The sequence below is a fragment of the Callithrix jacchus genome, chromosome 10 (assembly GCF_049354715.1).
Source record: "Callithrix jacchus isolate 240 chromosome 10, calJac240_pri, whole genome shotgun sequence".
Taxonomy (NCBI): Eukaryota; Metazoa; Chordata; class Mammalia; order Primates; family Cebidae; genus Callithrix; species Callithrix jacchus.
In genome coordinates, this window is record NC_133511.1 from 75,350,523 (window position 1) to 75,373,179 (window position 22,657).

At 40.9% G+C, this 22,657-nt stretch overlaps 1 protein-coding gene across 19 annotated transcripts in view; it reads left to right on the forward strand.

Annotated features, from left to right (window-relative positions):
- The window catches only part of ZNF143 (zinc finger protein 143), a 77,392-nt gene that overhangs the window by 37,667 nt on the left and 17,068 nt on the right, over positions 1 to 22,657 (forward strand). For 11 of the 19 annotated variants that reach the window (XM_002755031.6, XM_078340473.1, XM_078340476.1 and 8 more), the window contains 7 exons: positions 2,045 to 2,164; positions 4,321 to 4,396; positions 5,964 to 6,089; positions 9,360 to 9,539; positions 16,650 to 16,877; positions 20,128 to 20,276; positions 22,330 to 22,491. In XM_002755031.6, the coding sequence (XP_002755077.2) occupies positions 2,045 to 2,164; positions 4,321 to 4,396; positions 5,964 to 6,089; positions 9,360 to 9,539; positions 16,650 to 16,877; positions 20,128 to 20,276; positions 22,330 to 22,491 (1,041 nt within the window). The remainder of the gene's footprint in view (positions 1 to 2,044; positions 2,165 to 4,320; positions 4,397 to 5,963; positions 6,090 to 9,359; positions 9,540 to 16,649; positions 16,878 to 20,127; positions 20,277 to 22,329; positions 22,492 to 22,657) is intronic. The other 8 variants (XM_078340479.1, XM_078340480.1, XM_054242056.2 and 5 more) reach the window with 2 other exon arrangements.

Genomic DNA, 22,657 nt, shown 5'->3' on the forward strand with positions numbered 1-22,657 from the left:
AATGGTGAGAACAGGCCTTATGGAAGTAGGGAGATGGAATCTCCTAAGCAGAGAAGATGTGGAATTATATCATTCTTTGTATAGGCACTTTTCAGTTTATAATAAACATTTTCCTTTTGCCCACTGGGAATTATGCAGACTTTTATACAAATATTTTATCAACACAGATCTACCTCGATTAAGAAAATTATGGTCTGCAATATTTAATGGGCATACCACAGTATAAGCATGACAAAATAAATAGCTTGTGATTTAATGATTATATTGAGATCTCTACTGCTTGTTATTTAGTTGATTTATATTACAAGGGAAAGTCAAAGTTTTCTGTACTCTTGTCATCTAATGCAGGGTACTTTTTAATTCCCACACTGTTATTCTAGCCTCTGTAACTCCTCCTTTCTCCTCCCTTACCATTCTGGCATGTGTGTAATTGTAGTAGGCCATTACCCAGAATTATGTGCCATGTGTGACAATCTGAAGAGATAGGATATTACAACACTATCACCACATGGCCCACAGAATAGAAAGTCATTCTTCAATTTTTATGATATCTTGATTTCTATTTTAAAAAGCCTTTAAAAATCAGTGTTTGGCCAGGCGCGGTGGATCACGAGGTCAAGAGATCGAGGCTGTAATCCCAGCACTTTGGGAGGCCGAGGCGGGTGGATCACGAGGTCAAGAGATCGAGACCATCCTGGTCCACATGGTGAAACCCCGTCACTACTAAAAATACAAAAAATTAGCTGGGCATGGTGGCGCGTGCCTGTAATCCCAGCTACTTAGGAGGCTGAGGCAGGAGAATTGCCTGAACCCAGGAGGCAGAGGTTGCGGTGAGCTGAGATGGCGCCATTGCACTCCAGCCTGGGTGACGGGAGTGAAACTCCATCTCAAAAAAAATAAAAAAAATAAAAAAATAAAAATCAGTGTTTGGATTTTTATGATATTATATCCCAGAGAAATGGTCTTCTATTGAATATAAGTACAGACTAGTATCATATGGATTGTAATGTTTCCTATAGGTGACTCAAATGACCTAATCCCCTCTTTCTCATTGCTTTTGAAATTGAAAACGCTTTTAACAGTGTTTTTAGGAGATGGGTTCTAAAAAAAAGCAGGCAGATAGATTACTTGAGTATATCAAGGAAAACCTGCATACAATGGAGATGCTACTTAGGTTGATTTTCTAGAGTAGGAACAGATCTGTGAGCTCCAGCTGTGCATTTTTGTAACTCTCCTTTTGACTACTGTACTTTCAGAGCCACTAACTTCAACCATGCAGTGGAATTAACCTGACTGACTCAGGGTCAGAGAGTCCTAGTAAAGTAATGACCTGAGATTGGAAACCCACATAACAGTTTTATCTTTTTTATTCTGAAAATCATAATTTATCTATTTTATTTCTGTATTATTATTTTTTATTCTATTTAATTTTTTTGAGACTGAGTCTCGCTCTGTTGTCCAGGCTGCAGTGCAGTGGCATGATCTTGGCTCACTGCAACCTCTGTCTCCCAGGTTCAAGCAATTCTCTTGTCTCTGCCTCCCAAGTAGCTGGAATTATAGGCACACGCCACCATGCGCAGCTAGTTTTTATATTTTTAGTAGAGATGGGGTTTCGCTTGTTTCTTGACCTCAGGTGATCCACCCTCTTCAGCCTCACAAAGTGCTGGGATTACTGGTGTGAGTGACAGTGCCTAGCTTGTATTTTTTGTTTATTTATTGAGACAGGTCTTACTCTATCACCCAGGCTGGAATGCAGTGGTGCAATCACAGCTCACTGCAGCCTTGACCTCGACCTCCCCAGGCTCAGGTGATCCTCCCACCTCAGCTTCCCAAGTACCTGGGACCACAGATGCACCACCACACCCAGCTAAGTTTTTAATATTTTTTTGTATAGAGACAGGGTTTTGCCATGTTGCCCAGGCTAGTCTTGAACTCCTGGGCTCAAACAATCTGCCTACCTCTGCTTCCGAAACTGCTAGGATTACTGGCATGAGCCACTGTGCCTGGCTTAAGTAATTTAAATAATGCTATTTATTTTATTTAGATTGTTTTACAAGGACATGCAACAAGAGTAACTGCTAAATCTCAGCAGAGTGGAGAGAAGGCATTTCGATGTGAATATGATGGATGTGGAAAATTATATACAACAGCTCATCATCTTAAGGTATATATAAAAGAAATCTTCTATCTAGTTATGAGAATACCTAGGATATTAAATACTAAGATCATATTTTTGTGTAATTCAAATGCCACTGTTTTCTCCCACTTATCAAGATATTGACACTTGGTCACACTCATCACAGATAAGTAAAAACCTATGTAGACTTTAGAGACTGCCAGTTTTTGGAGGGTTTGGACTATGTTTTTTTCATCTCTGTATTCCTAATGTCCAGCATACTACCTGGTACATAGTAGGTACTCCACATATTTGAATATATGTTGTCAAGTGTGAAATTTATATAATTATATTGGAGATATGTGTGTAATCACACATCTCTGTTAATTCTCTGAAATCTAGCAAAAGTTGGTATTAATTTGTGTTTTAAATAATTGGGCTAAGGCTGGGCCTGGTGGCTCGGACCTGTAATATCAGCACTTTGGGAGGCCAAGATGGGTGGATCACCTGAGATCAAGAGTTCAAGACCAGCCTGGCCAACATGATGAAACCCCATCTCTACTAAAAATACAAAAATTAGCGGGGCGTGGTGACAGGTGCCTGTAATCCCAGCCACTCCAGAGGCTGAGACAGGAGAGGCAGAGGTTACAGTGAACCAAGATCGCGCCACTGTACTCCAGCCTGGGCAACAGAGGGAAACTCCATCTCAAAATAAAATAAATAAATAAATAGATAGATAGATAATTATTTAGGCTAAGTATTTTTATTTTACTTGCTGCTATACATAACAGAACATACCATGACTCAATAATAGCTAAGATTTGTTTTTTTTGGTGTTTTTTTTTTTTTTTTTTGAGAAGGAGTCCTGCTCTGTCACTCAGGCTGGAGATCAGTGCCATGATCTTGGCTCACTGCAACCTTTGCCTCCCAGGTTCAAGCAATTCTCCTGCCTCAGCCTCCTGAGCAGCTGGGATTACAGACATGCACCATCATGCCCAGCTAATTTTTGTATTTTTAGTAGAGACAGGGTTTCGTCATGTTGGCCAGGCTGGTCTTGAACTCCTGACCTTCGTGACCCACCCGCTTCAGCCTCCCAAAGTGCTGGTATTACAGGCGTGAGCCACTGCGCCTGGCAGAGTTGTTAAATAACTTTCAATGTGTCAGGAAGTGTGTGCTTAACATATTTGGAGTAGTGGCCCTAGGGCCTATCTTCACTATCAGTAACCTTGGCATGTTAGTTGACCTTAGTACCTCATTTTCCTCATCTATAAAATTAGATTCTAAGAGTTATCTCCCTCAGAGTGGTTGTAAAAATTAAATAAGTTTATACGGTACACATAAAGTACTAAAGAGAGTGGCCTGATATAGTAAATGTTTAGTAAATGTTAGCCATTGTCATTGTTACTCATTTGTCATGGCAACCCTCTATGGTTGATACTATTGTGTCCCCACTTTTTAGAGAGACCTTTCAGGCTTAGAGAAGGCAAGTGCCCATGACCACACCACTAGGCAGTTGGTGGATCCTTGCCTCAGATCCAGGCCCTTCTAGCAGCAGCCTCCACACTTTTAACCTTATATTGTGTAGCCTCTCCCAGCCTCCTGCTTCTGGTTTCTCATCATGTGCATGTTTCATGCAAATACCTTTGACCACTCTAGAAAGCTCAGACCTCGAACATTGCTATTCCCTACTTAAAATATTAGTAACTCTTAATATTTATTATTTAGGTCTGTATGGAGAACTATTGGGCTATCGTTTTTGTGAAGTTTTTTTTTTTTTTTGAAGGTTGTTATTTTTTTGAGATGAAGTCTCACGGTGTTGCCCAGGCTGGAGTACAAGGGCTTGATCTCAGCTCACTGCAACCTCCACCTCCCAGGTTCAAGCGATTCTCCTGCCTCAGCCTCCTGAGTAACTGGGATTACAGGTGCCTGCCACCACACCCGGCTAATTTTTTATATTTTTAGTAGAGACAGGGTTTCACTGTGTTGGCCAGGCTGGTCTTGAACTCCTGACCCCATGATCTGCATGCCTCGGCCTCCCAAAGTGCTGGGATTACAGGCGTGAGCCACCGCATCTGGCCTTTTTTTTTTAATAAAGCGTACAGCACAATCATTTAGCAGTGTGGGAAAAAAATAGGTCTATGTTGCAACCATCTTCCTGAGGAATACGTAAAGGAAATAGAATTATGCCTGCATTTTAATCACAGGTCCATGAGAGGTCACACACAGGAGATCGGCCTTATCAGTGTGAGCATGCAGGCTGTGGGAAGGCATTTGCAACAGGTAAAAATATGAATTTTGTTCTTTTCTTGGTTCTAATTAGGGGTCAAGTAGAGACAGCCTAGTGGAAGGAACTGACCCTTTGGCTGTGTCTGAATCTGTGGAAGCACATGATCAGTTTTTCAGTCTCTCTCATAACTGCCTTTTGTCCTGCTTGCTCTACACCCCTCTTTGTTCTTTTCTCCACTGACCTGTCTCTGCCTGCTGTATGTTTCTTTTTCTTTCTTTCTTTTTTTTTTTTGAGACATTTTCACTTTGTCACTCAGGTTGGAGTATAGTGGCAGGATCTTGGCTCAGTGTAAACACCGCCTCCCAGGTTCAAGCACTTCTAGTGCCACAGTCTCCTGAGTAGCTGGGCTAATATTTTTTATTTTTAGTCAAGGTGATGTTTTGCTATGTTGGCCAGGCTGGTCTCAAACTCCTGGCCTCAAGTGATCCATCCACCTCAGCCTACCAAAGTGCTGGGATTACAGGTGTGAGCTACCGCTCACCCGGCCTGTCTGCTGTGTTTGATACTTTTCATTCCACGTTCTGTTTATATTTAGCGGGAAAATAAAAGCCAAGCTTTTTTGTTCATTTGTTTTTTGTATTTTAGATGGAGTTTCACTCTTGTCGCCCAGTCCAGGGTGCAATGATGCAATCTTGACTCACTGCAATCTCTGCCTCCCAGACTCAGGCGATTCTCTGCTTCAACCTCCAGAGTAGCTGGGATTATAGGCATGTGCCACAACACCCAACTAATTTTTTTATTTTTGGTAGAGTTAGTTTTACTCCTTGGTCAGGCTCAGGTGATCCACCTGCCTCAGCCTCCCAAAGTGCTGGGATTACAAGCATGAGCCACTGTGCCTAGCCAAAAGCTAAGCTTTAAAGGCTGCCAGAGACTCTAACATTAGGACAGACCTAAGTAATGGGATGGGGCCTCTCCAGAGATGTATCCAGCAGGGCCGGGACTGGTACCAGGCCTCCTGATTTCCATTCTTCATTCCATGTCTTAATTCCACTTTGAGCTTTTGGGTATGAGAACATCTAATAAAATTGAGGCACTTTAAAGAAGAAACACACAACCTCTTCTAGACGGAGATGAAGCTATTCAATTTTCAGCATGGTAGTCCTGAGCTATGATACATTTTTACTGTTTTTTTTTTTTTGAGATGAAGTCTCACTTTGTTGCCCAGACTGGAGTGCAATTGTGTGATATCAGCTCACCGCAACCTCCACCTCCTGGGTTCAAGCAATTCTCCTGTCTCAGTCTCCCGAGTAGCCAGGACTACAGGCGCAGGCCACCATACCGGGATTATTTTTTGTATTTTTAGTAGAAATGGGTTTCACCATGTTGGCCAGGCTGGTCTTAAACTCCTGACTTCAGGTGATCCACCCGCCTCTGCCTCCCAAAGTGCTGGGGTTACAGGTATGAGCCACCACACCCAGCCCTTTTGTACATTTTAAGTATTCTGTGTATATGCCTAATATTTTATACTTGGTATTGACTGTATTTTTCAGTAGCTTAATCTCAATGTGCATATTTAGAGGAATATTGTGTAATTAAATTTCTTTTAATTTTTTCTTAAAGGTTATGGATTAAAAAGTCATGTCAGAACTCATACAGGAGAAAAGCCATATCGGTGTTCAGAAGATAATTGTACTAAATCTTTCAAAACTTCAGGAGATCTACAGAAACATATCAGAACTCATACAGGTACTAGTAGAAACCGAGTCATATTTAGGCCAGAAATTCTTAATCGGCAGGGAGGGGACTTGAGGAAGCAGTCTCTGGAAGAGTTTCAGGGAATCACTATCAATGTCTTCTCTTAAACCTCTGAAATTCCATATGACTTGCTGTTTGTGCATGTCTGCTGCTTTTCAGGATGAGGGCCCATAGCTGTGGTAGATTCTCAAAGGGTCCATGTCCCAGAAAAGATGAACAATGTCTCTAGACCACCAGCTCTCTCAGATTTTAGGAGTTGTCTGGGCAACAAGCTTATTTACTTAGGATTACACATCTAATTAGTAGCCAAGCTGAGACAGAACTTAAGGCATTCAATTGCTTCTCCTTTATTGAGCAGCTACTAAAGAAACTATGTGAACCCCAACAGCTCCACAGACAAAAAGACTCATTTCTTTTTGTGATAATTTCTTCTTCTCTTTAAATTTTATCTTCTTTTCCTAAATAATACTTTATTCTTATCTCCCTATCTCCTCTCCTCCTTATACTTGATTACTTGTGGAATTGGTATTAATAAGGTAAATATTTTCTTTGGATTGGAGCTAGAAAAAGTTCAGAAGCTGTTGATAAGAGATGCTCTTATAAACTGTTGACTAAATAATACAGTATAAGATAATTTAATTTGGGATTTTAGTATAGATGTTTTAAACATGGTATAATAACTGTATGCCCATGTGCAGAAATAGCTGAAATAGTTTAGCTAATTGCCATGTAGGATTCTCAAAGCTGTTAATGTTTAACCTGCAGCTCAAGTATGACCCCAAATTGACTTTACAACATTCAGGAACAGAGCTGTAGGTCTCTGCTTCCATCTAATTCATGCACTTTTTATTTATTGTTTCAGAGGCAAGTATTTCCAAGCCCCTGTAAATTCTATATGGATTTACAAATAAAACCAACTTGTCATATAAAAGTTATATAAAACCAAATAGTCTAATTTTATAAATATTGATTTTAAAATGTCAGGATTATATTTTCTTTCATAGTATTCATTTGTTGAACCACATATTCATATAACAGCTTTAAAATCATGATATTTTCATTGGTATAGTGTTGGATTGAGTAAGGAGCATAGGGACTTCTGTAACAAACACAGAAGATTTCAGTGCAAAAACAAAACACGATGTTACAGAATAAGAGTAGTAATACGGTGAAAATTATCCTAGAACAGTTGATTCCCTATCATAGCATGTCAGAGCTGGGAAGACTTTAGAGGTCATCCAGATCCAAGAGAAGAGACTTACCCAAGATAAACTCTTTGTTCTCCTTACGCTGACATAGTGAATAAAACTTACTAAAGATAGGATTAAAGATTCCTGCTCCTTTTAAAATGATTTCATACTTAACAGGAAGAAATCTTTTGGAATGGTTCCACCAATAGAGAAATCATAATTTCATTTGACAAAAATAAAAATAAACTAGTCAGGCATGGTGGCATACGCCTGTGGTCCCAGCTACCCAGGAGGCTGAGGTGGGAGGATTGCTTGAGAGCAGGAGTTTGAGGCAGCAGTGAGTAACCATCGTGCCTGTGAAGAGCCACTGCATTCCAGCCTGAGCAACATAGTGAGGCTCCGTGTCAAAAAGTTTAACAAACTTACTATATATGGATAAATACCTGTATCTGTCTACATAGAGAGAGTTTTTTTTTCTTCCTCAGAAGTTGTTTGTGTAATTTGAGCTCATCCTAGAAAAGGGTACATGGGAATTAAAAGCAAAGGCTACCTCTTACTTGACAGTTTAAAGACTTTTCCTGTTCCAAGATTGTATAAAGCAAATATGAAGGAAAGGGACATAATTGGTAAAGCAGTTTTTTTTTTTTTGAAACAGTGTCTTACTTCGATGCCCAGGCTGATGTACAATGGCACAATCATGGCTCACTACGGCCTCAACTTCTTGGGCTCAGGTGATCCCCCCCATCTCACCCTCTGGAGTAGCTGGGACTACCAGTGTGCACCACCATGCCTGGCTAATTTTTTGTAAAGCTGGGGTTTTGCCATGTTGCCCAGGCTGGTGTTGAACTCCTGGGCTCAAGTGATCCACTTGTCTTACCTCTCAAAGTGCTGGTAATACAGGCATGCACTGCTGTACCTGGCCAGACATTTTCATAAACTTAGATTATGAGAAGAGGAGGAGTATGTCCAGCAGGTATTTTTGACATATATTATATGCTAGACTCTAGATTTTCTTTTTTTTTTTTCTTTTGGTCCAGCAAGAAGTATTTGTTGAACCTACTATTTCCTAATATAGTTAATGTTAGGCATTATCTTGCTGAATATTCGTTAAAACACCATTTTTTTCCCTTAAGATGGAGTCTCATTCTGATGCGCACGTTGGAGTGCAGTGGCACGATCTTGGCTCGCTGCAAGCTCCGCCTCCCAGGTTCAAGCTGTTCTCCTGCCTCAACTTCCCAAGTAGCTGGGATTATAGATGTGTGCCACCATGCCTGGCTAATTTTTTGTATTTTTAGTAGAGACAGGGTTTCACCATGTTGGCCAGGCCGGTCAAAACACCTTTTTGTTGTTGTTGTTTTGGAGATGGAGTCTCACTCTGTCGCCCACGCTGGAGTGCCGTGGTGCAATATCAGCTCACTGCAACCTCCTTCTCCTGGGTTCAAGCGATTCTTCTGCCTCAGCCTCCTGAGGAGCTGGGATTACAGATGTGCACCACCATGCCCAGCTAATTTTTGTATTATTAGTAGAGATAATGTTTCACCATGTTGGTCAGGATGGTCTCAAATTCCTGACCTTGTGATCTGCCCGTCTTGGTCTCTCAAAGTGCTGGGATTACAGGCATGAGCCACTGTGCCTGGCTGCAAAACACCATATTTTTAAAGAGCAAAAATTATTTTTCTACAAGATATTATAGAATAAATCAAGTAGCAGATAAGCTTTTAGGGAACTCTGTGTTCTAATTTAATCCATGTTCTTGGCTGTTGTTTTTCTTGTGTATTTCCTATGTTTTCTTCTTGCTTTTTATAGCTCATTTTTTGCCTACCTGGATAATTCTGTCTTGGAGAGCCATGTAATCAGTGATTAGTTTTGAATACCATTCCTGGTTTCTTATGTAAATTTAAGTTTGGAGTGAAAGATGCAGTTTCCCCCCAAAAAAGAAATGCTCGAAAGGGAAGCTCAGCACAAGAAGGCTAGAGTCTTGAGCATGATCTTAGGGAGGATTGAAGGATAAGATGTTTCAATCTTCTATATATTTTTGCACTATTTAATGTATTACCCTTTATATTTTCAGGAGAAAGGCCCTTTAAGTGTCCCTTTGAAGGCTGCGGTCGGTCCTTTACAACATCAAATATCAGAAAAGTACACGTTAGGACACACACAGGAGAAAGACCTTACTACTGCACAGAGCCAGGATGTGGGAGGGCATTTGCCAGTGCAACCAATTATAAAAACCATGTGAGGATACACACAGGTAACAATCTCTGATCTTTTTTCTTTTTTTTTTTTAATCTTCCAAGGCTCAGTTTAACTCCTGAAACCATTTCCAACTAATCTCTTCCCTCCTTTCTATCACTTGGCATGGTGGAAAGATATTAAGCAACTTAAAAAAGTTTCACCTTAACATTCATACATTCATTTGTTCAAGAGACAGTTATTGAGTATCTCCTGCCAGGCATCGAATAGAGAGAGATAAGACATTATCAACGGCAACCTACTTGGGAAGAGAGAGTAGATTTACAGTTGCTGCAGAGTGTCTCCCATTATATGAACAAGATTCTATCGGAGCAGAGCAGGGAGCAGTCACTTCTGTGGAAATGAGAGAAGCATTCTGGGGATGCTTTTCAGGGAAATTTGACATACAGACTTAATCCTGAAGTTTGCCACATACGAGAGAAGGGTATTCCTGGCAGGGAAAATGTCGTGGGAAAGGCACAAAGGTATGAAAAAGCATGATACTCAGTGGTTCCATATGACAGAAACATCAGTGCATGTAGAAGATTTCTACAAAGTGAGTTCTGAGAGGTAGCCAGAGGCTTTGTGTGTTGTGTTGTCCTAGTTAAAGTGTTTCTTAGACTGGACTTTGAGAAGCTTGAGAGGTGGAAGGGTGGTTTATGGATATATTCTTTTTTTTTTTTTTTATAAACTGCTTTATTGAAATATAATTCATGTACTATGTAATTCATCCCTTTAAAGTATATGATTCAGTGTTTTTTAGTATATTCACAAGGTTGTGCAACCATCATCACAATTCAATTTTAGAATATTTTCATTTCCCCTCAAACTCCATACTTAGGAGGAATCCTTTCCCCACTCCACCTGCCAGCTGTAAGCAGTCATGAATCTACTTTCCCTCCTATGGGTTTTCCCATTCTGGACATGGTCATATAAATGGAATCATGCAATATGTGGGGTTTTTGTCCGACTTTGTTCTATTAGCATAATGTTTTTGAAGTTCAGCCATATTGTAGCATCTTTTAAATTCTTTCCTTTTTCCGTAATTTAATAGTATTTCATTAAATGGATATACCACATTTTGTTTATTCATTCATCAGCTGTTTTTACTTTCTGGCTATTATGAATAATATCAGATTACATATATCTTATGCATTCTTTATAGGCTATGAACATTCATGTACAAGTTTTTATGTGGACATGTTTTCATTTCTCTTGGGTGTGCTTAGGAGTGGACTTGCTGGGTCATATGCTAACTCAGTGCTTGACATTTTAGGAACTTCCAAACTGTTCTCTGAAGTGGCTGTACCATTTTACAATCTTACCAGCAACGTATACAGGTTCCAGTTTCCCCACATTCCAGCTAACAGTTGTTATTATCTGTCTTTTTCGATTATAGCCATCTTAGTAGTTATGAATTGGTATCTCATTCTGACTTTTTTTTTTTTTTTGGCATTTCTGGGTGGGCACAAACCATTCTGACTTTTGATTTGCATTTTCCTGATGCTGATGATGTGAAGCATTTTTTTTCCCCCAAGACGGAGTCTTGCTCTGTCACCCAGGCTGGAGTGCAGTGGTGTGATCTCGGCTTACTGCAAACTGTGCCTCCCGGGTTCAAGCAATTCTCCTGCCTCAGCCTCCTAAGTAGCTGGGTTTGCAGGCGCCTGCCACTGCCTGGATGAATTTTGCATTTTTAATAAAGACGGGGTTTCACCATGTTGGCCAGGCTGGTCTCAAACTCATGACTTTGTGATCCTCCCACCTTGGCCTCCCAAAGTGCTGGGATTATAGGAGTGAGCCACCACACCTGGCTGAAACATTTTTTAAATGTATTTATTAGCCATGTGTGTATCTTCTTTGGGGAAATGTCTGTTCAGATCCTTTGCCCATTTTTAAAATTGGGTTGTCTCTATTACTGAGTTGTATGACTTTCTAATTCTAGATCCAAGTCTCTTATCAGATGTATAATTTACAAATATTTTCTTCCATTAATTCTCTTGATACTGTTTGCAGTATAGAAACTTTTAACTTTGATGCTCCATTTTGTGGATGTATTTTTGGTGGATGGGAATGGAAAGGCGAATGTGAGAGTAGAACAGGATGTGCATTAGTTTTATTTTAAAAATTCTTTTTTTTTTTTTTTGAGACAGAGTCTCACTCTGCCACCCAGGCTGTAGGGCAGTGGCACAATCTTGGCTCACTGCAACCTCCGCCTCCTGGGTTCAAGCAGCTCTCCTGCCTCAGCCTCCTGAGTAGCTGGGACTACAGGCACCCAATACCATGGCCGGCTAATTTTTGCATTTTTAGTAGAGATGGGGTTTCACCATATTGGCCAGGCTGGTCTCAAACTCTTGACCTTGTGATCCGCCCACCTCAGCCTCCCAAAGTGCTGGGATTATAGGTGTGAGCCACTGTACCTGACCAGAAAAATTTTAATATAGTTTTATTACTGGTATTAAGGGTAATCTTATCTTGTGTTAATTCAAAATTAAAAGTTTTTTTTTTTTTTTGAGACAGAGTCTCCATCTGTTGTTCAGACTGGAGTACAGTGTTGTGATCTCGGCTCACTGCAACCTCCGCCTCCCGGGTTCAAGCGATTCTCCTGCCTCAGCCTCCTGAAGCTGGAATTACAGGTGTGTGCCATCACACCTGGCTGATTTTTTATTTTTAGTAGAGACAGGGTTTCACCATATTGGCCAGGCTGATCTCGAACTCCTAACCTCAGGTGATCCACCCGCCTCTACCTCCCAAACTGGGATTATAGGCATCAGCCATCACGTCCAGCCTTGATACTCAATTGTTGGATACTACACATAAACATGTACCTACAAATGAGTTCACTTACCATTAAATAATTATGGCCAGTCATGCTGGCTCACACCTGTAATTCCAGCACTTTGGTAGGCCAAGGCGGGCAGATCACCTGAGGTCAGGGGTTTATGAACAGCCTGGCCAATATGGTGAAACCCCATCTCTACTAAAAAATATAAAAATTAGGTGTGGTGGTGGGCACCTATAATCCCAGCTACTTGGGAAACTGAGGCAGGAGAATCGCTTGAACCCAGGAGGTAGAGTTTGCAATGATCTGAGATAACGCCACTGCACTCCAGCCTGGGAAACAAGAGCAAAACTCCATCTCAAAAAAATAAATTAGCTGGGCGCAATGGCTCGTCTGTAATCCCAGCACTTTTGGGGAGGCTGAGGCATGCGGATCACAAGGTCAAGAGATCGAGACCATCTTGGCCAACATGGTGAAACCCCGTCTCTACTAAAAAGACAAAAAAATTAGCTGGGTGTGGTGGCATGCACCCGTAGTCCTAGCTACTCAGGAGGCTGAGGCAGAAGAATTGCTTTAACCCAGGAGGGGGAGGTTGCAGTGAGCTGAGATTGCGCCACTGCAGTCCAGCCTGGCAACAGAGTGAGACTCTGTCCTAAATAAATAAATAATTGATGTTTTCAGTGCTTCTTATTATAATATAGGTGCTTAAGAGCCTTACTGTGATAATTGGATAAAATGGCAGGGGTTTTTGGATGGGCTGGGAAAACATTATTTTTCCCATTTAAAGTAATGGAATATAGAGCTGGGCTCAGTAGCTCATGCCTGCAATCCCAGCTCTTTGGGAGGCCGAGGCTGGTGAATTGCCAGAGCTCAGGAGTTCAAGACCAGCCTGGGCAACACTGTGTAACCCCGTCTCTAAAATACAAAAAATTAGCTGGACGTGGTAGTGTGTGCCTGGTTAGCCCAGCTACTCGGAGGGCTGAGGCAGAAGAATGGTTTCAACCTGGGAAGCAGAGGTTGCAGTGAGCTGACATCATGCCATTGCACTCCAGTCTGGGCGACAGAGCAAGATTCCATCTCAAAAAGAAATAAAAGTAATAGAATACAGACTAATTATCTCAAAGCCATTCAGCACATTTTATAGGCAAAATAAGAGAGATGCCTACATTAAATTTGGCCATATCGATATCCTTGGAACATTTAGATAGAGCAGTGCTCTCAAATGAGGCTGCATATTAGATATATCTCTTTATTTATTTTTTATTTTTTATTTTTTTTGAGACGAAGTTTCGCTCTTGTTACCCAGGCTGGAGTGCAATGGCACGATCTCGGCTCACCACAACCTCCGCCTCCTGGGTTCAGGCAGTTCTCCTGCCTCAGCCTCCGGAGTAGCTGAGATTACAGGCACGCGCCACCATGCCCACCTAATTTTTTGTATTTTCAGTAGAGACGGGGTTTCATCATGTTGACCAGGATGGTCTCCATCTTTTGACCTCGTGATCCACCCGCCTCAGCCTCCCAAAGTGCTGGGATTACAGGCTTGAGCCACCGCGCCTGACCTCTCTTTAAAATAGACTGATTTCCCAGATCCTGTCTGCAAAGATTCTGACATAATTGCACTGGGGTGAGTCCCAGGCATCGGGATACATTTAAAGCTCCCCAGGTCTTCGGAAGAAATGATTAGCTCATAATCAAGTAACTGCTACAATAAATGCCCACACTATCCAGCAGAGTGTAAAGATTCAGTTCTGTGAAATGCACTACTTTTTTTCTTTTCTTTTTTTTTGCAAGGCTAGTCAGATGAGGCTATGCAACTAGCCAGTAAGGGAGTGCAAAAGCACGATCCAAATCCATTCGTCTCTTGGCATTGATTTGGTGCCACCTAGTGGCAATTTCTGCTCTAGCCTAAATAGCAACTGGGCTGATTTTTCCTCAGGTGATCTGTCTGCCTAGGCCTCCCAAAGGCATTAATTAGCCTGCCTGTTTTGAGAATGGGAACTGGGCAGACGACAGGAAGCAATCACCAATTACTGTATGTATTAGACTTCTGTTATAGTACGTTACTGTGATATCTTGTTATTTTTAGATTCGTTTACTATGTTTAGAATCACTGGGAACAGTGCAGTTACTCAAGGAATGTGTTGAATGAGAATAAACCAGGACATGTATTATGTACACATACTTTGATAAGTTTGAGTTCATACCAATGCCTTCAATTCCATTTCACCACAGGGTTCTTTTTTTCCCTTGCCTTATTCCATATTTGTAGTCTCCTTTTTCCACAGCAGTGACCCTGACTTCCAGCAGCATTTGAAATATTTACTCATTTGCTCAGTCTTTTATTCCATCTAAAATAGTTTCAGAATCACTTAACCCTTACAGTACAGTGAACAGACCTACTAAAAAAGAGCTGAATATTTGTTTAAAATTCTTCCCCTCACCTTTGCCACTGAGCCCAAGACTGAGGGCATAAGTCAAATACTGTATAAATGAGTTACTTTAATTAATTTATTTGTTCCCCCACCTTCAGGGTAGTAGTCACTTAGACAATTAGGTTAATTTGTTCCAGTTTACTTTCAGTTCTAGGTCCCCACACCACTATATGTTAGCACTGTTTGGATAGTTTGTGATATTAAGTAATTATTACTAGTTTTGTTTACATATTTTTTTTAACTGGGACCCATCTTTTAGATATACAGTCTGAAAGAAAAGGCATGTTATCTGGAACTATTTCAGAATAGTCCTGGTGAGGAAGAATGGGGGAAATGGGTAGTAAATATAAGAAACAATATTAGTCATGAATTGATAGTTGAAGCTGGATGATTGGTATATGGGGGTTATTACACTGTTTCTCTATACTTTTTTGTATATTTCAAATTTCCTATAATAAAAAGTTCTAAAAATATATGTACTGCCTATAATGTTCTCAAGCTTTTTCATAGAACAAAAATGACTTACTTACCTGTGTATTGCCGGCTTGCTATTAGAATACTCAGTAGCTTTTGATTGGATGCAAGAAGTCAGGTTCAGTTAAATGAAACATGTTTGTCTTTGTAGGTGTGCTGATATATCTAACATTGTTTAATAGACTTTTTTTTTTTTTGAGTTGGAGTTTTGCTCTTGTTGCCCAGGCTGATGCAGTGATGCAATCTCGGCTCACTGCAACTTCCTACACCTCCTGGGTTCAAGCAGTTCCCCTGCCTCAGCCTCCCAAGTAGCTGGGATTACAGGCATGCACCACCATGTCTGCCTGATTTTGCATTTTTAGTAGAGACAGGGTTTCTTCATGTTGGTCAGGCTGGTCTCGAACTCTTGACCTCAGCTGATCTGCCCGCCTCAGCCTTCAAAATTGCTGGGAGTATAGGTGTGAGCCCCTGTGCCTGGCCAAATGTTTAATAGACTTTTTAAGAAAATCCTTTTTTATTATCTTTATAAAATTCTTAGGATAAGCTGTATAAGTTACAATAATATTTGCATTTATTATTGTCATTATTAGTAGAGTATCACTAACAGTATCTAGATTATCTAGTTATGGGAAACAAGAAATTACAATTTCATCACGGTTAGAGTTAAACTGGGTAACATCTCCGTCCTTTTCCCATTCCTTGAGATAAAGGGGAACGTGGTGTTGATACATGGGGACAACACTAAGGATGCATGCTACCTTTTGAGTCAAGCTAAAACCATAGTTAGGAAATCTTTTCTTGTGTGCTGCCTCATGGTGGGATGAGGAGGGATTTGGCAACTATTTATTTTTAGAGGTATTTTACCCCCTGCGGGGGAAGTGTGGAATAATCATGCCTACATATGTAAAAGTTGACCTTTTTATTTATTTATTTATTCATTTTTATTGAGACAGAGTCTCACTTTGTCACCCAGGCTGGAGTGCAATGGCTCTATCTCGGCTCACTGCAACCTCTGCCTCCTGAGTTCAAGTGATTCTCTGGCCTCAGCCTCCTGAGTAGCTGGGACTATAGGCGCGTGCCACCACGCCTGGCTAATTTCTTTTCTTTTCTTTTTTTTTTTTTTTTAAGACGGAGTTTCGCTCCTGTTACCCAGGCTGGAGTGCAATGGCACGATCTCGGCTCACCGCAACCTCCGCCTCCTGGGTTCAGGCAATTCCCTTGCCTCAGCCTCCTGAGTAGCTGGGATTACAGGCATGCGCCACCATGCCCAGCTAATGTTTTGTTTATTTTTTTTTAGTAGAGACAGGGATTCACCATGTTGACCAGGATGGTCTCGATCTCTTGACCTCGTGATCCACCCACCTCGGCCTCCCAAAGTGCTGGGATTACAGGCATGAGCCACCGCACCTGGCAAGTTGACCTCTTTTTTGGTTCTGTTCTTTAGGGGAAAAGCCTTATGTTTGTACAGTTCCTGGCTGTGACAAAAGGTTTACAGAATATTCCAGTTTGTACAAACATCATGTTGTCCACACTCATTCTAAACCTTACAACTGTAACCACTGTGGGAAGACATACAAGCAGATCTCCACGCTGGCCATGCACAAACGGACGGCCCACAATGACACTGAGCCCATCGAGGAGGAGCAGGAAGCCTTCTTTGAGCCGCCCCCAGGTGAGAGTTTTGTCTACTATATTTTGTGTCTGAGTTTGAAAATCAGCAGTTATGAACATAAATTATGATTCATAGCATTTTCTCAAATTATAAATGTTTCATTCGTATAATCACACAAACATAATTTACAACTGCAGTAAGTGTTATTGAGAAAAGTATGTGGTGCTCTCGGATATATAGAAGGGAATGTTAGTCTGGGAGGTCACGGAAGGGATTTTTGGAGCGATCTAGAGGTTGAATAGGGGTTAACTGGGTGAGGAAGCCGGGGTTGCGGGGAAGGGAAGCAGGGAGCAAAGGCAGGTGAATGTTCCAAACAGAGAGAATGGCACATGCAGAAAGCTGGGAGGTTGGAGAGATCAAAGTAAATTGTAGATGCTGAATGAATCCTGGCCAGTAGGGCACTTCTGCCTGGGAAGGTGGTGTGAAGCAAGGCTGGAGAGCAAGGCAGGGGTAGCCAGATGTTTGGGTCCATTAAGAATGTTGGTCTTAATCTTAATAGTAGAGAAGTACTCCCAAATAACTTCATTGATGCAGGTGCCATTAAGTATGTTATTGTAAGAGACAAAAATATTCATTTCAATAAACCCTTGGAAAAATATTTTGGAGAATTACACTGAATTATTTCAGGTAAATTATTAAGCATAGGTAAGTAGGTAAAAGAGGTAAAAGGAAGAAGGTTTTTCTTTCTTTCTTCCTTACTTTCTTTTTTTTTTTTCAGATGAAGTTTTGCTCTTGTTGCCCAGGCTGGAGTGCAGTGGTACCCTCTCGGCTCACCACAAGAGTCGAGATTCTCCACAACCTCCGCCTCCCAGTTTTAAGTGATTCTCCTGCGTTAGCTTCCCAAGTAGCTGGGATTACAGACATGCGCCACCATGCCCGGCTAATTTTGTATTTTTAGTAGAGACAGAGTTGGCCAGGCTGGTCTCAAACTCCTGACCTTAAATAATCTGCCTGCCTCAGCCTGCCAAAGTGCTGGGATTACAGGTATGAGCCACCACGCCCAGCTGGAGGTAGGTTTTTCTGAAACACAAAACATGGGTGGGCTTGGTGGCTCACTTCTGTAATCCCAGCACTTTGGGAGGCTGAGGCGGATGGATCACTTGAGGTCAGGAGTTCCAGACCAGCTTGGCCAACATGGTGAAACCCCATCTCTACTAAAAATACAAAAATTAGCTGGGCATGGTGTATACGCCTGTAATCTCAACTACTTGGGAGGCTGAGGCAGGAGAATCACTTGAACCCGGGACGTGGAGGTTGTGGTGAGCCAAGATCGCACCACTGCGCTCCAGCCTGTATGACAGGAGTGAGACTCCATCTCAAAAAAAAAAAAAAATCACAGAACAAAGCAGGTTTCTTACTGTTTCATTGAGTACCTCCTAAATGAAGTAAATTTGAAAATTAAGAGAAGACATCTTTTCTTCTTTTTAACAACTGATATTGAAGCACTGAAAAGCATTCAGGTGGAGACAGTTTGTTGGAGAATAAGGGGAAGAACAGGTCATCTGTTCAGATGATTCCTTGTAGTCCTGATTTGTCTTTTCAGGTATTTGTTAGGTGATAGTACGAGAATAGCAATTCCATCAGTCTTGATGGTGATTATTTTCTAGCCAAAACACTATTAAGTGTGCGTGGTTAGATATTACATCAACTGGGGAGATACTGGTCAAAGAGGAGAGTTTCAGTTAGGAGGAATAAGTTCTGAAGATTTGTACAGTTTATGATTACAGTTAATAATAATTTACCATATATTTGACAATTGCTGAGAGAAAGGAAGTAAATAAGATACTACAACTGTTGAATCTTTTCAGTTAGAAAGTGGGTTTTAATGACATCAAACTTAAGTTTGCAAGACACTTCTTTTTTTAAGCTTCCTCAAATCTATTCCTTAAATGTTGATATTTCAGATTATCAGAAGTTCTTATATTCTTGAAAATAGTCTATAATATAATAACACATATTTTATTTAAAAAAAATGAAACTAAGACTGTTTTTCCAAGAATAGGGATAGATTTTTGTTTTCTCTCATGATCCCCTGGGTTTTGTAACCTATTGAAATAATGGTATATAAATAGCTGTGGAACAGAACAAAAAGAAATGAAGTAATGGTCTGTCATGGAAATTACACCTTGATGACTGATGACTGTAGCCATATGAGTGCATGCATTAACCACTGACTTGAGAAGTACTCTTAATATGTCAAGTCCTTTGAGGTAGAAACTTTTTTTTCCCTCTTTCTGACTTCATGGGAGATGGAAAGTGATGAAAGAAAGGAGGATGAGGAATCTTCCCGGTTGACAATTATAGCAGTAATGGACTATTGAAATTGCTGTTTATTTGCTGGTTCTTTATGAAATAAAGATGGAGGTTCCTTTTATGTCACTAAATTACTAACCACACATAACTCAGATAACAGACCATACATTGTCTTTACACAGTGAGGTCATTGTGTACTTATGCCTTTCAATCAATCACTTGTGCTAAAGACCAAATTTAGTATCAGTAGGTGTGTTTACAAACCATTCTGGTTTTGTGGTTAATGTTTATGAAAATAGTCTTAAACCACTTTTAACAGCTTCTTTTTTTTTTTTGAGATGGAGTTTTGCTCTTGTTGCCCAGGCTGGAGTGCAATGGTGCGATCTCAGCTCACCACAACCTCTGCCTCCCAGGTTCAAGTGATTCTCATGCCTCAGCCTCCCAGGTAGCTGGGATTACAGGCATATATCACCATGCCTGTAATTTTGTATTTTTAGTAGGGACAGGGTTTCTCCATGTTGGTCAGGCTGGTCTCCAACTCCCGACCTCAGGTGATCCACCCACCTCCACCTCCCAGAGTGCTGGGATTACAGACGTGAACCACCGCACCCTGCCTTTAACAGCTTCTTAAGTGAATTCAAGAACTTCGTGCATACTTGAAGGGTTATTTGCTAGTTTTTCTGTGCAGTTCTTCACCTCCCTGCCACCAGTATCAAGTAATTACTCCATCTAAGAGGATAAAATAGGTCCCTTAAAATCAGAACACTTACTTTGATGCAGAAAGGTTTTTTGTTTGGTCTGCTTTGATGTGGTTTGCCTTTGCAAAAGTGGAGATGGAGGAATTGGAAGGAGGTCCTAGGAGGAAGCCATGTTTGTGACTTAGAATATAACGCATGTACGTTTTAATTTATGTAATTTTCTTTTTAATGTTTAAAATGTCCTGTTTCCTAATAAATTGATTAGTTGGCCAAATAAATGAATCATTTGTTTTAAACAGGTCAAGGTGAAGATGTTCTTAAAGGGTCCCAGATTACGTATGTTACGGGTGTAGAAGGGGATGACGTTGTTTCTACACAAGTAGCCACAGTAACTCAATCTGGGCTAAGTCAACAAGTTACACTCATATCCCAAGATGGGACTCAGCATGTAAGTATCCACCAAAAGCCAAACAAATGAAATCTTTCCATGAACCTGGACTTGAAAGGCAGGCTGGGTCCTCATTGAGGAAAGCTTTGAAATACCAGAGCGCAAAGTTTGGAAACCCTGAAGGTTTTTCAGTAGTCTGCTTAAAGAGACTCCGTGCAGCGAGATTAGGAGAGAGAGAATGTTTGTGACTGTAGAATCCAAATGGTGTTACTGGTGTAGCTTAAAAGTGAGATGATAAAAGTCAGCCACACAGAGATTGAGTGCTTGAAAGGTACTGGATCCGTGTGAAACACAGCTCAGAAAAGGGATAGGATTTGGTGGCTGATTAGATCCAGGAGGTGAGACTGAGAAAACAGAGATTTATTTGGCTGAGATGATCAGCATGTTATGGTACCATTAAGAGATGAGGAATCATGAGAGTTCATTCAGCTAGCTTCACAGAGTCTATAGAATAGGTATCTCCCAGGCAAAGCACAGTATAATGGTTGTTCTCTGTTAGCCAAACATTTTATTATTTTCTAGATGCCATTAGCCTAAAATAATTCCACCTTGATTCCATTTTTAAGCTCTAGCTAAGGCTGTTTTAATACCTGGTAGAAATATACACAATGTGGTTCTTTACCCTTCTGTGTCTGCCTCTTTCATGGAGAATGCTCTCCTTACCTATCTCTCTTAGAGCTTAATGATTCATTTGCCCTGTTTTGATACTCAGGATTAGAAAGTAGAAAGCTCTTCTGCCATCTCATTTTTCTCCCTCCTTACTTTGATGTTACTGATTTCACACTCTACTCTTTGTCCTCTGACTGGCATGCAAGATTATTAACCAAGTTTTAATTCTGCATCACCATTAACACTTTTTCTTGAATTAGATCATCATATACAGAGGTCCTCTGGAGGTTTGTTTCATATAACCTCCCACTTCCCTATACAGGAAAAATTCCCACTACAGTTCAAAATAGCTACTACTGAGAAACCCCCAGTGATTAGGCAGTTTCTGTCTTAGGCATTCTGGGGCTGGGCGTGGTGGCTCACACCTGTAATCCCAGCACTTTGGAAGGCTGAGGCAGGCAGATGACCTAAGGTCGGGAGTTCCAGACCAGCCTGACCAACATAGAGAAACCCCGTCTCTACTAAAAATATAAAATTACCTGGGCATGGTAGCACATGCCTGTAATCCCAGCTACTTGGGAGGCTGAGGCAGGAGAATCACTTGAACCCAGGAGGTTGAGGTTTTGGTGAGCCAAGATTGTGCCATTGCACTCCAGCCTGGGCAACAAGAGTGAAACTCCATCTGAAAAAAAAAAAAAAGTTGTCTGAACTGTAGGTGATGGGGAGTCACAGGGGATTTCAGCTAAGAGCATAAGATTTTGTTTTGTTTTGGAAAGATGTCAGCGTAGAGAATGGTTAGGGAAGGGTTAGACTGGGTACCTGGAGAGAGTTGGATTATTGTAGAAATTCAGATGGGAGAAAAATAAGGATCTTAGTTAGCAATAGGAATGGAGAGAAGGAACTGCAAATAAGAAATACTGTGTTGCCGGGCACAGTGGCTCACACCTGTAATTCCAGCACTTTGGGAGGCTGAGATGGGAGGATCACTTGAGGCCAGGAGTCTGACACCAGCCTGGGCAACATGGTGAGACCCCATCTCTGCAAAAAAAAAAATAATAAAAAATTAGCCTGGAGCAATGGCTTACGCCTGTAGTCCCAGCTACTCAGGAGGATGAGGCTGGAGAATCACTTGAACCCCAGGAGTTTTAGGCTCTGCACTCCAGCCTGGGCAACAGAGCAAGGCCTAATGATATTATTATTTTTATTATTCTTTTTAGAAGAATACAAATAATGTTATTCTTCTAAAAAGAATAACAATAAAATAAGAATTTTAAAAATAAATATTGTATTGCTTATTCTGATGACTGAATGTGTTTATTTCATTCCAAAAGGCTTATTTACATTCACAGGGCAAACTTATACAAAGATTAGTCCCAGTCCTTATGTAAGATTGTCAGCTATAAGAAGAAACATTGACAGCTTTGTAAAATTCACTGTATTGCAGGTCAACATATCTCAAGCTGACATGCAGGCCATTGGCAACACCATCACAATGGTAACGCAGGATGGCACGCCCATCACAGTCCCTGCCCATGATGCAGTCATTTCCTCAGCAGGAACACACTCTGTTGCTATGGTTACTGCTGAGGGTACAGAAGGGCAACAGGTAATTACTTTTTTCTGTTATATCAATCAGTACATACATCAGTACCAAAACTGTCACACGAATATACAATGTGGTACAGCAGTTAAACACAAACTTCGGAGTGAATAATATTTTGCAACTTCTTAGCTACTTAACTCTCAGAGCCTGTTTTTCCTCATTTGTAATA